Source organism: Meleagris gallopavo, chromosome 5 (assembly GCF_905368555.1).
Source record: "Meleagris gallopavo chromosome 5, MGAL_WU_HG_1.1, whole genome shotgun sequence".
NCBI lineage: Eukaryota > Metazoa > Chordata > Aves > Galliformes > Phasianidae > Meleagris > Meleagris gallopavo.
Window position 1 is genome coordinate 45276642 of NC_139408.1, and position 17164 is coordinate 45293805.

At 37.1% G+C, this 17164-nt stretch overlaps 2 protein-coding genes across 8 annotated transcripts in view; one reads left to right on the forward strand and one right to left on the reverse strand.

Moving 5' to 3' along the window:
* Nucleotides 1–2047, forward strand: part of PPP4R4 (protein phosphatase 4 regulatory subunit 4) — a 62129-nt gene extending 60082 nt beyond the window's left edge. For 5 of the 7 annotated variants that reach the window (XM_085225553.1, XM_085225552.1, XM_085225555.1 and 2 more), the window contains 2 exons: nucleotides 590–685; nucleotides 958–2047. In XM_085225553.1, coding sequence (XP_085081679.1) covers nucleotides 590–685; nucleotides 958–982 — 121 coding nt within the window. In that variant the 3' untranslated portion in view covers nucleotides 983–2047. Of the gene's footprint in view, nucleotides 1–35; nucleotides 686–957 lie in introns of those variants that run through there. The other 2 variants (XM_085225551.1, XM_085225554.1) reach the window with 2 other exon arrangements.
* Nucleotides 2048–4276: 2229 nt separating this feature from the next.
* On the reverse strand, nucleotides 4277–14054 carry SERPINA10 (serpin family A member 10). Its single transcript, XM_010711858.4, has 5 exons — nucleotides 13900–14054; nucleotides 8261–9041; nucleotides 6692–6965; nucleotides 5902–6049; nucleotides 4277–4495 (listed from the first exon to the last, which is right to left on the reverse strand). Exons 2-5 carry the CDS (start codon nucleotides 8964–8966, stop codon nucleotides 4304–4306), a joined length of 1320 nt encoding a protein of 439 aa, XP_010710160.1. The 5' UTR covers nucleotides 8967–9041; nucleotides 13900–14054; the 3' UTR covers nucleotides 4277–4303.
* Between the last annotated feature and the right edge of the window lie 3110 nt (nucleotides 14055–17164).

Here is a 17164-nt window from a genome sequence, read left to right on the forward strand (position 1 = left end):
AAAAAAATTAATAAAGCCTGCTTTACTGTTCACAGGCAGGTAGCAGGAAAATGGCCATTAGATTTGGTGTTGTTTGCCAGACCTTTAGTAATACACAGGCAACAGAAAATGAAAGAATTGTGCTGAAGGACGTACCTGTATACAATAATGATGGAGCCACAGAAGAGATGAGTCCTGATTTTAAGCATCTTATGGAATAGGAAAGAGTCACAAAGAACACTGGTTGAGTATTTTATCCCACAAGAGACCTTATGTAAGCTAATTCACAATCACAATGTACTGATTTGACTTTTTGTTAAGAAGTGTCCACTTAGAACACAAATCATTTCAGAGCAGAAATTGGGAAGATTTGCAAGCACCAAGGTCCATAAAGAAGTCTAATCTCTTGTTGTTATACTGCTTTGGTTTACTGTTTTCTTTTAAACATTTTCGTTGATGAGTGAGAACTGATGTTCTGCTTGAGGTTGTAATACTGTAACAGGACTGATTTCAATATACATTAGGTAAAACCTGGAATTTTTCAGTACTTTATAAATTTACCAATAAAAATATCCAGCTTTATAGGTATCATTTTGCATTTTGTCTATAGACGCACAGTAAATCTTTGGATTTTATTAATCTTCCAATTAAAACAGTGGAAATTAACTTCGAGAATGAGAAGTATGGATTTTCCATCCTTTAAAAGGTGGGAGTAGATTTATTATTGCATTGAAATAAATTGCTTAATGATAAGCTAATATCAATATTTTATTAAATTCCTACAACTCTTCTGTAAGACATCCTCAGTAGTGCATAACAATTTTAAGCTTTCACACAGTCACTTAATTGCTTTAGGAAGTTGAGCGTATGATTACATAGTTCTTCCACTGATTGGTTATAATAAAATACACAATAACATTTTATTGCTTTACTTAATAATATAGCAACAACTTATTGTGTTTCTTCTTTTCCATGAAGAAAAAACAGAAAGTCAAACTCCTAGATCTTCTGACAGGTTAAGAAGAGAATGCGTGACTGCTGGAAGCAGAAATTTCACGTGATAGCGCTGGAGCAGCACATGGAACTCTGTAATGCCTGGGATGACCAAATGCATCTTGCAGTGTTAAAACCTTTTAACTTTTAAACAAAATCCCAAGTTGTAAAATAAGTGATGTAATGGTTGCAGACTTCTAATGTTGTAGTGAAATGTAATGAAATTGCAATTTCAGCTATGTGCTTTTCACTGCTGCAGCTAAAGAGAGGATTTTGATTTCTTCAGTTATGCCTTTGTAGTTCAAATTCTTGGATTTAGAATGCACATATCCATTACTTAATTGGGTCAATTTACAATTTTATTAATTCTTAACATCCATACTTTATTCAAGAAATAGAAGGAATTGTCATGAATATGAAAAAGTAATCCCGCATCTTAAAGATCTTTCAAACCTAATTTAAGATCAAAATGCAGACCCATTGATTAGTTTTATATAGATAAAACACAAACTTCAGTAGCATTGTACTGTGAATTTGGAGGTAAAGTTTTTTACACGTACAAAGTAAAGCTCATAGAAATTCTGTGTAAGTTTCATAGCAGTCTAAAAGGAGATGTCTCCAGGTGATATTTAAAAAAATTTCATAAGTTTTGTTGTATAAATACTTGCTTTAGTTTTTAGTATTTCAGATTGTATTTTCACTTGAATAATTTATAATGATGAATCTAGTTTTTAATTAGCTGTTATTGCAAGCAATCATGCTTCAGTGATGTCATCTGCATTAATGCTAATGTTTCTATCAAAATATGTCTGTGGAAAAACATTCAATTCTATTTTAAAAAGTTCTATTTACGTCAGTACTCTAGAGAGAGCATATGAAGCTATTGTCAGCTTCTCTATTTCGAAATGGAAGCAACATAAATATATTAATATAAGAAATAACTGTTTTTTTTAACTCTGTTGGTGTATGATAAAGATGATCTGATTTGTGAATGCATATGCGTGTGTGGTTACTTTTTATAATGTAACAATATGAATGATGAGTTTACTCAAAATAAAACTAGGACAATGCTGTACATGCATGTTCTTGAAATAAATATTTTTTCTCAGGGAATCTTTTATAACTAAAATAAAAGTATTTACCTATGGAAAATATTTATTTAACATAGTAATAATGCTAGATTTATGCTGTTTTGTGTGAAGTGCAATATGTTGTATTTAGCAGCGTTTTATTATCTAAATATTTCAGCCTCTTAGCCAAAGTTGGATTTGTTTTTTCTTTTTCTACAGTCATAAACATGGTTTGGATTCTGTGGAAACACTCAAGTTTCAGTCTGTGCTGCAGCTTGGTGTAGGCTCCTGCTAATCAGATTCCTTTAAAAGCTGCCTCAAGTACGGTGATGTTTTTGACATTCGATGATGCAGATGTGCTGGCTCTTCCCAGGTTTGGCTTCTATTTCCCTGATGCAAACAGATACTCTCCCTTTCCCAGGGCTTGCTGCCTCAACAGCTGTGATCCTTGGGCACCAAAGACTGCTTAGTGTTCTCAGTTTGTCTTCTGACAACGATCAATTGAAATCAGCAGTACTTAGCTGTAGAGCAGGTCTGTAACTGTTTGATACTCAGATAGCTTTATTAGAACACATCAGAACAGTTAGTGACTTCCTAGACTTGAACCCAAGCTATTTCTCCCCTCTATAAGTATATAATGAGTTCTGCTTTGTTTGTCATCTATTTCTTGTTAGCTGTCATTTGTCATTTTTTAACAACTTTACTCAATTCTTCACTCAATAACCCTACCACATATTAAAATCTCACTGTGTAACATTTCAGTGCTCTTTTTAAACTTTTTTTCAGACTGCATGTCTTCCTTATATAGTACTCCTGGTGTCCTGTGCATCCTTCCATCAGCCCTTCCTGTGTTACTTCTTCTGGATGTCACCAGTACTTCCCAGTCTGCAGCATTCTTTTACCTAATGCTCACAATACCAGCACAGCTCAGCTGTGCAGTGATGACTATAGCAGCATTCATTCTGCTAATTGTTCTGAGGCAGGAAGCAGTGATTCTTTCTGGGTACATACATCCTGCTGTGTGCACTTAGATTAGATATGCCTTATTGGTGCAATCAGGTACCAGAGCCTCCTCCGTAATTCATTTTGTGAGTGGCTTACACTAATGTCTGAGTTTCTGTAAATGGACAACTAATTGTTTCTGAGTTTTTATTTTTAGAGCTGTTTGCCAGCTTTACCCTATTTTTACCCTGTCATCTGCACCAAACTCTTCTGTACCCTTTTGGACAGCTTTATTTTTGGGAAAAATATAAGCTTAGGTCTTTTAGTTACATAGTTAGGAGCAGCTTTTTGCATTGTTTCAAAGTTATACATAGAACTCAATTAAAATTTACTAAATATTCATGATCTGGCTGTTCTTTCTGTAAATGCTCTGTTGGAGTCACTGCACTACTTGAATAAGGTGATTTGCAATGGTTTTCAGAAATATTTGATCCTGAAATCCAAAAGATGTTTCCAAGCTATGCGAACAGTTTTATTCCAGTTTTGTGGAGGTATGTTTTTTCCTACCAAAGTCTGTCTTCATTTAAGTGTAGAGTGCCGTGTCCTCATTCTCTCTAATATCTAGACGATAATACACACAGAAATTCTGCTTTTAGGAGAGTTCCAGGTTGGTGTTACGAATACCTGAATAATATTCGGAATTATTTTGTCTTTTGGAGAAAGAATATTTTAAAAGCAGGCACATCATGAAGTAATTTGAAACGCTTTGAAAGAAGTCACTCTCCTGGACAATGCAGACTTCATGATAGACGATTTCTATAGAAATAAAGATCTCTATACAGGGGCTGTAAATCCTTTTTTCAGGCTTGTTCCTGCTTCTGTTGTTATAAGTGGCAAAAAATGTTTGACAGTGATGTAAGGCTCTTACGCCTCAGTACAACAGAAGATAGCACTGAGAAATATCAAGCTGCAGTGTTTGGGAATGAGTTTTCTGAATACCTTGGCATATCTTTGATTTTCATTCAGATTTGTCTTTAAAGTTTTGAATTTTGAAAGTTTAGTTCTGTACGTTTTGTTTGTTTCTTTCTAATTTACCTGATAGCTTTTGCAAGAAATACTTTTGTCATTTTATATCCTCATTCATTGATCCTGTCACATAGACGTTAATGAAATATTACTAGGATGACCTACTTCTAGGTGGAGAGACAAAACAGGTTTTCACGTTTTCATACTTTGCCTTTTATTCTAATGTAAATAATAGTTTAAAGAAAATAAAAATAAAGCCTCTTACATACCACAATAAAAACCATTACTTTTATTCACATTTCTGTTGGATCAACCACCCTGCCAATGAAAAGTAAAGTTTTAAAAGTTTCTTCAAAAATCATAAAAAGAAATGGTCGGTCCACTTTAATGACAGGAGGTGCTGAGAATGCAATTATTTCAGACCCGGTAGCTGCTGCAGCCTCAGTTCCTTTTTCATCCACTTCAATGACTGCCTTTTGGACAACCTGAAATGCAATGCAGAGATAAAATAGATGACAGAAATAAATGGAAACATGAAGAATAAATTTCAAAATGCCAGGGATTCAATTGAAGTAGGCCTCTCCTGAGGGTTACAACAAGTAGGTCTGCAATCTAGCACTGTATGTTACTGTCACTACGTATGTTGTCTCCTTCAGAAACAGGAGTCATTATGGTCATCATGACTGCAATAATTAGGGTTCAGATCATTACACTTTTCCACATTCCTGAAGCTTCACTTCTAGATCTTGTTCTTGAAGCTGGTAGCGTGAAACAACTGATGCATTTGTGCAGTGCTCCTCTTTGACACTGTACAAGATTTTCACAAATGTGGGAGGCATGATTTCATTTCTCGCAAATTCTTAATTGCTGGCTGTGAACTGTCATCCACAGTTGATTTTGTGAGAGCTTAGGCAAATGCATCAGTCTTGTATTTCTCCTGTGTATTTCTAATTCTCGCAGTTGTTAGCACAGAGTAAATATGAACAGCCCTGAACTATGGTCTTGGATTGATCTTAGGACTGCAGCCAGAGCCCAGCAGGATCTGATTCTTTTCCCTTTTCTTTCCTGCACGTACCTCTGAGTACTTCTCCTTTATTTAGGTCTCTATTGGTGACCTGCCTAGGCAACTTGTGCATTCCTAACTCCCAGACTCTAGGAATAATTTATGTCAAGGAATTCTAGGAATGATTTATATCAAGGTAGTTGAAGGGCTTTGCTTGTGTCAAGCTCTGTGCTAAATATCCTTAATTAATGAAGATAGCCATCATGACTCGCACTTTGTAGCTGATGCATATATTGCTTCTAATATCAGCAACTACTTTTCAAGCAAGATCAGTTCATGGTAACACAAAGTGAACTGCCGAAAATCAACAAGGAATAGTTATAGATCAAAAGGAAAGGAGAAAAGTGCTGCGAATTACCATTGCAATTCACAAATGTTAAATAGTTTATTCCAAACTGAACATCACTGCAATTTTATGCATTGAATGTTTATTTTTTCTGTGATCGGTTTTCTCAGAAAGGTGGGTCTTTTTTGTTGTTGCAGTTGTTTTTTAAGACATACCAGCACAGTTTTGAAAAACTGTATTTGTGGTTTTAGAGTTTTTGGAACTTAAACTTGCCTGTTTACAGTATTGATCTTTATAAATTACAGTGTATGAAGCAGTCCATTTGGTACGGGTTGGAATACAATTGTGTTGTGATGATGCTTTCAGGTTCTGTTTCACTATGACAAGGTGTATACTTCTATAGTGGGATGCATACTGTTTAGGATGTGCAGATTCCACATGCTTGTCAGGTGAGGCTCTTTCCTAATAGAGGGTCTATATGACGTAGTACATGGACCCTCTGTTACTATAATCCAAATAGCAAATAATACTAGAAGGCTTACCTGGGAGACTGTTACGTATTTTTGATCTGTGAGATGACTAAGATCTGCTGTACGTGCAAAGAGATTTTTAATTCCAAGAGCATAAAGCCATTTCTTCATTTTATATTTTTGTTCTAATTTGAACTTTGGAAATGAAATATCCGTATTTCTGTTTAAAAAAGAAAAAAAAAAGAACGTTAGATATATATTAAGTTATTGCTGAAAGACGTGGAATTAAGCTTCACACAAACAGTAAAAACAAGAGGCAAAGGTTAAAGATTCTCAGCTGGAATTTAGGCTGCCAGAATATCATCTCTACTTTGTTGAATATCAAAGATGCTAGAAATCATTTTCTTCTCAGTATAAAACTTCCATGAGCACTTCTAGTGCCCTAATGCTGGGATGACACTTTCAGTTATTGACCAGTGGAGAGGCCTGTCACTTCAGGAATTACATTTAATAGGAGTAATTTGTTTTTACATTTTCATATTCAAATTTATCCGTTACTCTGGATTTTCATAGAAAGTAAAGTTCCATAAATATACACATTTTTATATATATTTTAATATATATTTTATAAATATTAATACAGACATTTACGATGCACTTTGCCTGGCTGTGCAGAATTTCAAGAGAGAAGGCATATGGCAAAATTTGGCAATGCCCTCAGAGGCATTTCTGACTGAGATGACCAACAGACTTATCGCCTCAGAGTTGAAGCTTTTTCAGAACAGATAATCATTGTTTTGCTTTTTTGCTTTGCTACAGTGGAAATAAAAAACACAAAGGCTAATGGGTGTCATAGCAATACCTGCTCTTCATGTTTGCAAGCCAGGATTCCACAAGCTCCATTGTCAAATGGTCTTCAAGCGAAACATAATCTTCCCCCTTTTCTGGGATGACAATTAGCATGTAGGCTTTGCCTTTGTAGGGTAGTTTTATCACATTGCACCTTAAATTCTCATCATAAGTTGAATTTACTTTATCTGACTTGAACATCATGGGTACTTGCACACTTCTGTATTTGTTTATGTGGAAAGTTTCAATTTCCGTGAATTCTGAATTGAATGGATATAGCCACTTTCCTGGAGAAAGAAAAATGAAATAATTATGTGAATTCAGATTGGTTCAACAAAATGTTCAGAAGCCTTTTAAAAAAATGTAGAATCCTTTCTGCAGCAAGTTAAAGTGGATGTCAATTGTGTCTGGGACAGCTGGATGATAACTGCAGTATACTTAGTGCATGTTCTTAAAAATTTTTACAGCAGGAGAATGCACAAAATAAACTGCTTCAGTTGCAGGGAAAGGAGGGAAATATTATTGTATGGTGGTTTAATTGCCAGTCAAGTTCAGAACCCATCTGTGTTCAGAACCATCAAGTTCAGAATGCCTTCTGAGCATCTGTCTTTTATTAACATGCCATCTTCTCTGAAAATTTCTACCAGCTGTTCAACATCCTGTTTTTAAGTAATTATACAATCTCTTCAATGGGAATTCAGCAGTGCATTGTCTAAGAAGGTGCTTTGGAATGTGACCTCTTTTAGGCTATTGATTCTGATTTCTGCACTCTCACTCAAACTGTATCACAGCCATTTATATCTTTTCTCTGGTTTTCTGCAAGGGGAAGTAAACTTGGCATTGGATAAATCGCAATCTTTTCAATCTAAAAGAATAAATGGATTTATGGCTGCAAGGTAATTTATTTTGTTCTCATACATGTTTATTTTAGTGGGGTTTCCACCTTCCTGAGTGCCTTGGACTGCAGCAGTGGCTTAAGCATGGGTTCTCTGCTCAGCATTCCTCTCTTCTTTTCTGCTGTCCTAGCTCTTCAGCATTGCTTTTACCTAACCTGGTACCTCTGGCGTTCATATGGCTGTTTGCAGTCAAATGTGGGCCATGCTCTCTGTCCCCAGAAGGGAGTCCTTTGTCTCTGGTTTCTCTCAGGGAAAAAGGTTCTTGATTGGAATAGGGAAACAATTTTTGTTCTCATTAACTTGTGCACTATGGAAAGTCAGACAATTGTTTTTTATGCCCAGCACCTTGTATTTAAAAAGCTGTTATGATTAGTTTCATTTCATTTCAGTGGTGAGTAAAAAATTGAAATTTTTAATCATGAAGAAGGATTGTCCATGGAATTGATATAGGGCCTTGTGTTCTTTATTACTCTTTGTTGTGTGGAAGAAAATATAAAAGGATAGTGGTTCCCTATCATGAGAAATAATTTCCTGTTAAATAAACTTATTAGAAGAAAGTAAATCTATTTAGAGATGTATGCAGAGCAGGAAATGTTAATTAATTTGAGCTTCCCCTGATGTTGGTAAAGTCAGAGTTCTGTTTCTTCTAATAAATAACCATTTTACAGAATGAAAACAGTAATTACCTTTAAAAAAAATGTAGTCCAAAAGTAGCAGTTTAGAATGTCGGTCAACTTCTTCAAAAAGCTCTGATATTTTTCCTTTGGTCCTTTGTTTAATGTTTTGATTTATAACAGACTTCGCTTGCGTGATGTTTTGAAAGTTTACACGCAGGAATTCCATATCAAAGTACTGCTTAGACAAGTTGAGGAAAGCTTCCCTGACTACAAAGTCCTTTTGGATAAAAGAAAGAATACCTTGCACAAAGAGAAGTTCTTCATTCGTTGTGATGTTATCTTTCAGTTGTTTAAACAGTGTTGGTAAATAATGGCGATCTCTGTCCTCCAAAGGATGGAGGTTTAGAGCTTTTGCTATTTGTCTGTGTGTTTCCCCTTCAGCTGCCAGCAAATATGTAGCCATGAGGGTTGATACAGAAAGGGGAGAGATAATTATATTGTTATCAAGTTTCATTGCAATTTTTCGGTAGAGATTAAATCCAAAATTTGCTGTCTTTTCAGTGAAATTGTGAAGAGTAAGCTCTTCAAAACTTTCGTCTTCCAAAGGCTCAGAGTAATTTTTATGTTGATGCCATTCTTCAGAAATACTGTTGTTTTTATTTTTTCCTAAGAAATTCAGCCTCTTGTCCTTCTTTGGAGATTTAGGTTTGATGTCAGCCTTGCTGATTTCAAAACAGATTTCGCATAAAAGAAGTAGGTAAATTCCGATTTTCATATTGGTATCCAATAATGAGCTTTTTTCTTTTTTTCTTTCTTTTTTTTTTTTTTCTTTTTTTCTTTCTTCCCCCTACTAAAGAAAATGGGGACAAAAGAGTGCAACTTAGTGATTTTTTAGTTTATTTGATTCACAATACAAAGGTCATGGATGTAGCAAGGTGATATTTCTAAATATTCAGTGTACGTACTAAGATGTTCCTAACTGAAGAATCAAATTTAGACCAGTGGGAGAGAGGAGTTTCTAAATTTAGTAAAAGAATTCAGACAAAATGCTATGATCTGCTATTGGCAGTTCAATTTGGAAATATTTCATTGATTTTCCCTTGTAATTTCTAATTCCTTTAGAAACTGATGTCATCTGTAAGCACAAGCTCTCCAAGCAGCAAATGTCAGAAGTGGCATTTTGCCTGAATGGTTCTAACAAAGACTAAGGGTGATCTACTGAGGAGATGAGACCTGTAACTTCCTGTTCTTCATTGCCACTGACAGGTGACTTGTAATCTCCTTTTATGTATGGGTCTTAATCATGGTTGCCATTCTTATGAGATCCATCTATTGGTAGTGACCTGAGAGTTACCATTCCTTTGCTCATTCGTTACCTCAGGTGTCTTATATCAGTGGCATGCCACATCAACAAGATTCAACTCCTTAGGAAAAAAACAAAAACAAACAAAACAACAACAAAAAACAAAACAAAACAAAAAAACAACGATTTGAGAAACATAAAAATCATCCAATCTGATAAAAGCCAATCCAGAAAACATGTCCTTGATAGTTAGAGGTTGTTATATTAAAAGAGACACTTAAATCATATTACAGCCACTAGGTTTTGTTCCAGAAGTGGTAAATTCCAAGAACCAATCAGAAAAATACTTATGTAAATTTTAAACATTTTTTAAATGATTTGGAGCATTCTGGAATTCCACACTGCTCATTACTTTTGCAAACTTTGAAAATCAGACTTCTGCCCTTTAACTTATGCCTTGTTTTCCCAGGAGAAATTTTAGAAGGATATATTTGTCTAGTTATGTAGAAAACTAAAATCAGGCAAAAACAATATATCTTTAAAAGAGAGAAGATATTAAGCCAAGCTCATTAGAGTAAATCAGGATTAACTCCACTGACAAATACATTGCACAAAGCTGATCTAAGGTGAAACAGAATCTGAGCATATGGTACTTTTACCCAGTCATTCATCCAACTACGTAGAAAAAATGGTCTTGAAATAGGTATCCATAGTTTAGTAGGGAAATAAGCAGTAATAACAGTCAAGATGAGCTGTCTTTCACATGTGTGAAATAAAACAAAGATCCTGATGATACTGCGGCACCAACAGCTCTTTGTCAAATACATTATTTGAGGGACGCTATTATTGAAAGATTATTATCCTAAAAAAAAGTAGGGTTGAGTACTTTTTTACTTTCTCGTGTTCTTTAGTTCACTTGCAGAAACATTCGTTTTGGCTATAAATGAGAGAGAGTGCAGATTTTAGTAGTATCTGTAATCATAACTATTGCTGGTCAGCTTTTCTTTGATACATCATGGAGAGCTAGGCTTTAGATACACTTTTGACAAGAATTAAAAAGCTTCTATCTAGTTCCTTTTCAGGATCACTAAATCATTTGGAGCTTTGTATACAAGCAACAGGTTAAGTACTCCTGTAACTATGGAGTATATTGATGTGGCCCTGAGGAAGCAGGAACAAATTATGCAAGAAATTTTTGCCAGAGAATATGATTGGCACTCCACTGCCAAAAGCATCAGAAAGAAGGTCAAAATTCTGTGAAAGCCCAAATAAATATTGTTAAGACATTCTAGGCGTTTTGTGCAATACACAGGGCAGCACTCAAGGTAATGTTGTGGCTACAGTGTTCAATTCCCTGGTGATAACCTCCCAGTATGTGGCTGTATCAGAAAGGCCAACTTCTATCTCATCAAGAGAACAAGGCTGAAGCTTTAACCTCAATGTCATGTAGAGGAGGGGGCCATAGCTGCTAACGTACTCCTGCTGACAGCCCAGTATGTACAGTTATTTCTAGTAAGTCAGCATGAAATTTCATGTTACTGCTTATAGGTATGGAGCCCTAGAAAGATTATGAAGCTCAGAACTGGAAATACAATGTCATTATGAGGAATAATTGCCTTTCATAATTTCAATTCACTTCTCTTCCGATACAGGTTGCTTATTACTCCATTCAGATCAATCTCTTGATCACTTGACATAAGATTCCCTGTTAGTTTATGCTTCATTGTCCAGCAAATACTGGAGCAGGTTTGTTAGTGCCGCCTCCTGCCTGAAAGTACTGTGTTTCAGTGTCAAATAGCATGAGGGTGAAACAGTTGTTCAATGGTTACAAATTTATAGATGTTGTAATTCTGAGCAAATTTAACAGAGGTTCTCTCATCACCAAAATGCTTGGAGAGATCTGGACATGTTTTCCCGAACTGCTTCAGGCAAATTTTAGTATCAAACATGCAAATATGCTTTTCAAGCATGAAATGCAAATATGCTCATCATTCATCTTTCCATTGAAGTGATATGCGAATTTAGCTCCCATAAAGTGGCATTGAATTACTCTTTATAGAAAAAGTCTTGAATGGAGGTGAATATTCTCTTTGCAGACTGAACAGAGTGTATAAGATCACTAAGCCTGCACAGAATCCATGTGTGTAGCAGTGGCATGATAATAGATAAAAGAGATAGAATCATAGAATTAACAAGGTTGGAAAGACCTCTAGGGTCATCTAGTCCAAATACCAACCCATGACCCCTCAGTGCAACCTTTACCCTTTTCTTGATCACCTCCAGGGACAATGACTCTACCACCTCAGTGAGCAGCCTGTACCAATATCTTGGCTCTCTTTCTGTGAAGAAATTTTTCCTAAAGTCCAACCCGAGAGGAAAATATTGATTGTAGGGCCCATCATTAAAGCAATTCAACAATCTAGAAAACACATGGCAACTATTAACTACGGCTGTTTAGTTAAGGCTCTATAAAAGTCATTGTACAATTTGTGATTTAGCATATGGGAAAGCTGGTTTTATTTGATTGCCATTTATTCAGAGTTCAACTGAATTTCACAGTTGCCTGATTCAGGCTGTGGGAGTTAATCCCAGAAAGGTACGTTGATGTGAGTACAGGGACATTTGGGTGCCAAGTCACAGGGTGTTTTTGGCAGCCAGGTGGTATGCTATTTTTCTTGGAGATAATAGGTCACGTTCTGTACTTGATGTGACACAGATGGTCTGTAATGACTTAATGGGGAGGCAGTGAGATCTCTGAATTTTGTGCCTTCTCTTGAGTGCATGGCAGTCAGGGAACACTGAAATATGCAGCTTACTGTGGTTGTGAATATTTTTTCTTTCTTTTTCTTTCCCATTAACTCTTGCTTTATCTTTAGTAAGATGAGGATCATGAATGCTTTCATGCTTGTTTAATCTGCGTTTGAGGTAATCTCCAAAAGTCAAATGAAAACCCAGCTCTCAATTTTATGTACTGGCCCTCATCTAAGCTGATGTGCTGCACATCATGGCACTTGGGAGGTCTGGATTCAGCAGGGGCAGAGTAGGGAAGGGTTTGCCTTGAGTTCACCTCCTGCCTTGGCAAAAAGTACATCAGCTGCTTCTTCAGATTTGGGACACTTACTCTCCCTGACCAATCATAATGCAAAGCTGTTAAGAGCTCTTACAATTGCCAAGCACCTCTATTCTTTGTGTAGTCACCTTCTTCTGTGGGAAGTTAGATAGGCATAAGGTACTTCTGCCTCAATTCTATTGCAACAAAAAGGACCTCTCTGGACCTGAAAGCGTGTGAAGCTTCCCCAGGGAAACAACCCTTCACCAAAAGGATGCTGCAAGATCTGACACAGGGACTGGAAAGCATATCTTCTGGTAGTATTCCATCACAGAGGGCAGTGAGGCACTAGCACAGACTGCCCGGTGAAGTTGTGGATGCTACCCATCCCTGGAAGCATTCAGGGCCAGGTTGGATGGGTGCAACCAGCCCATGGCAGGGAGCTGGAAATGGGAAGGCTTTCAGGTCCCTTCCAATCCAACCTATTCTATGATTCTGTGATATCCTCCATCTCTTCTGTGCACAGTGCAATTTCTGTGCAACACTTGATGGTGCTGCCCTTGACAGATGCCATTGCTGTATCTTGTTCTGAAAGGACTGCTTGATACTTGGCTCAGAAAGGCTACCAAGTCTTCCCAGAGAGATGCGGAAACCAAATAGAGAATGCCATGAGTTGCCTTCCAGGTTGCTCTGCTGTCCCAGCACAAATAGATTTCAGACTGAGAAGACGGGCCAGCCCTTGTGTATAGGCATGCCCCCGACCATTCAGCACTCAGGGAAAGAATCCTGCTTTCTCATGCACACAAATGCCCATGTGTTACACACATCACAGGAGTAAGAACCTCAATATTTCACTAAACAGTCATTGCAGGACTGAGATTGGAATAATGTATCATAAATATTGCATCAGCTTTGTCATTTAGTAACAGAAATACAGTATGTCCTCTAGGACTAGGAAAAAACAGTTTGGGTAACAATAAGGTTATATTTTTGCTCATTATAGGCTTGCATTTTTACATTCCTAAAGTGAATTAAAGTTATTAGTGATATTAGTGAATATTACTAGTTTTGAGAGCTTCCTTTATAAAAGGAGTAGAAATTTAGTTAATAAAAACATGATAGAAAAAAGTTACTTTTTCAGGTTTTTTCTTTTGAAGATGTTATAGTAAGAGAAGGAGTAAGAGAAACATCCAATATATTATAATGCTGATCAAGATCTACAATCGTTTGAATCATCCTATTTAGAGAATATATGAGAAATATTATCTATATATAATATACTTAATAATATTAACATACGTAATAAAATAATCCTCCTCTTTACAATCCAATTCATTCAGATAAACTTCGACTTACCTATTAGGTAGTTTCTCTGTTACTTAATCAACTATGTTTAAAAACCACGTGAAGGTGACTGTCCCATATAGAAGATTTTCTACAAATATTTGCTCTTCCAAAGAGTGATCTTCTGGTTTTGCCTGTTATAAATTAACTGCTTGATAAACTCTGAGTGACGTGCTTCCCATAAATGGCCTAAAGAGGGAGGGTTATATTCCGGTAAATACGTTATATCTTTCATGGGAAGCAAGTGAACAGTAAACTCTGCATGCAGTCCGTCAGCAGCCCAATGGGATTTGGCCCCACATGTCCAATGAGAATTGGACTGCCTGTGAGAATTATTTTATAGACAGGCCCTAAGCTACTCAGCAGCAGAAGCAGTATCCAATCCTGTTTAAAATGTGCCATTTCATAAAAGGATACATCTGTATTCACTGGGGCTGAGCCAAACAAATGGAAGGGAGGGAGCAGATGCTGAGCATTGCGGGGGTGTTGCCAGCTCCCTAACTTTTCAATGTGGCCATTTCCTTTAGAGGAGAGACCAGGGCTTTGCTTCCTTTTTCAAGAGTATACCAGCTATTCAGTAAAGTATTTATGAGTATGCCAAAATTAACTGAATGGTAAGCGCAGAGTGATTTTCCTCCTATAAATGACCAAATGGGGGAATCGAGTATTCATAGAATAAGAGAATTGTAGAATGGCTTGGGTTGCAAGAGACCCCAAGGATCATCATGTTCCAACTCCCCTGCCATAGGCAGGACCACCAACCTCCAGATCTGGTATTAGACCAGATTGCCCAGGGCCCCAACCAACCTGGCCTTGAACACCTCCAGAGATGAAGCAGCCTCTGCCTCTCTGGGCAGTCTGTTTCAGCACCTCACCACTCTCTCCGTGAAGAACTTCCCCTGACATCCAATCTGAACCTTCCCACCTTGAACTTAAAACCACTGCCCCTTGTACTATCATTGTATTCCTGCATAAATTCTCCAGAGCTATGAGATACAAGAGTACAGAGTGTTCTTTGGACTTCCAATCTGATCTTGCCTGAACAGATTAGACAAGTTGCTCTTGGAGCTTGAGCACTGTTAGTTGGGCAAGGCACTACTTTAAGACAGATAGTTATATAGCTGCTATAGTGTGGACATGATCTAAACTCTTCCCTGTTTTGTTCAATGGCTTAATTCCCAGTAAAGTGTAAACACAGAATTCCTCATGCTCCTAATTTGCTTTTAAAAACCACTCCTAAATGAAATAGAACATTTCATTCTGATTTGGATTGTAGAAAATAAATTTTGGCTGTAAAACTTGACATAAGAGAATTTGTCTCTTTTTGTCAATTGAATTGAAACAAACAAACAAAAAACCACCACTGCTTGCAGTTTAAGTGAGAGCTTAGCCAGATAAAAGGATGATATTTTGGAAAGACAGTAAAGGAACTGAGCATCCAGAACTCAGTGCAAAAAGGAGTTGTGTGTTGCTGGTAAATTATTCACTTGATAAAGTTCTTTTAAAAATAGCCTTATTTTTAAAAGAAATTCTACTAATAAGCCTGAAGTACAGACAATGTCTTAGAGAACACATGAATGTAATGAGTTAACATGCTTAAACATCAAGATCTCCACTGTGAATGCCACAGTGACTTTACTACTTCAGTCTTTTGATGAATTGATGTTTTTTTCTACTCCGTAGTCTATATTTATTTGTGGTTAATTCAGATGTATTTAAGATTGAAATTTCTTCTCGCTGCATGGAAGAAATTTACATCTGACATGGCCAAACAGTGGCTGTGTTTCCGCAATGTGGTGATAAGTCTTTGCGTGGCTGTAGCCCAAAAAGACAAGACAAGGAAAAATTGATATGCACAAAACCACACGCAGCTTTTATTCTTAGCAAAATTAGCATAGTTATTAGCAATGATAATAGCAACCAAGTCTTCCTAGTCCTTACTCCAGGATCTTGGCATTCACAGTCAACACTGAAAGCTTTGCTTGAATTAAGGCTGGAGAATAGCAATACTGATATCTGATATTCAAGAGCTGAAGTCTTGTCTATAGATGATGTGGTTGTGGTGAAAAGATCATAAAGTTTTCTAGTCTTTCACTTCAATCTCTTTTGATGCACATGAAACACAGAAATCTTATTTTAAATGGAATACAAAGGAGACTGCTATGAGAAGTGTTTGCTCTGCATAGAGCTCTGAGTGAGCTGCATTGTTCACTAGTTACTCATGAAGCCATTGCTAGCTTTTCATGCTGTGTAACACCTTGCTGAGAGTATCTTCCGCACACAACTGGGAGTAGCATATTCCTCCCACAAAGTACTATTTATATTGTCAGTCATCCCTTGGATTCAACAGAGCTTTTTGAGCAGTAAACCAGCACTCAACTTATGGGTGGCAGCCAAACTATACATTTGAAGAGTGATTTTCTGCAAGAGCATTGCCAGTGTGTTGCACTGGCTAAATTATACTTTTCTGCAATTCCACTTTTTTTGGGTTTTCTGGCAAAACCATCCCTGAGGCCAGAACAAACAATAGCAATACACGTGGACTATCACCTAGTTGCATTTCTACTAGGAGTTTTGTCCAGCACAACACTGCCACAGTGCTGAGAATGGGCAGCTGGCAACTGAGATGTCAGCAGTGGAGCTGAAGACCATCTCCTCGAACTGACAAGTTTATTGGATGCATATACAGCTCTGCGTAACCCAGCAATGCTAAGTAGTCTAAGATCTCACAAATACATTTGGCAAAAACCCCACAAGTCCTGGCTACCTGGAGGCTGATTTTGCAGAAACAGTCTTACCTGCTTGTTCCAAATATGCAGGTGATCTCTTTTACAAGTCCTAAAGTCCCTTTCATCCTTTTGCAGTACTTCTTGTGGTGCTGGCAATTCCTCTTCTTCAGCGGCTGCTTTATTATATTACTTTTCTCAATCTGGTTTAGGAAACTTTTGGTTACAGGGAAACAATTAGTCATCCTATTTTATGCTTTATTTTGGGCTTAGGTCTTACTTGCAAACTATCGGGTCCTTTCAATTACGAGCTCCTTGATACAGCATCTGTGTCTGCTTAGGCAATGTCAGTTTTTCACATGCTATGCTCCATTTCAGCAGAGGTCCATAACTTGACAACAGCTAAACCTCAAATGCCCATATGATGGGTGTAGTGAAAATGCTGTCGTGGCTTGAAACAGTGATTGAGCACCTGGTTGGAAGGCAGGCCAACCCAGGGTATCTCAGGTGGATGCAATGCTGCTGAGTGACCAGAAGGGGTGGAGCCAGGA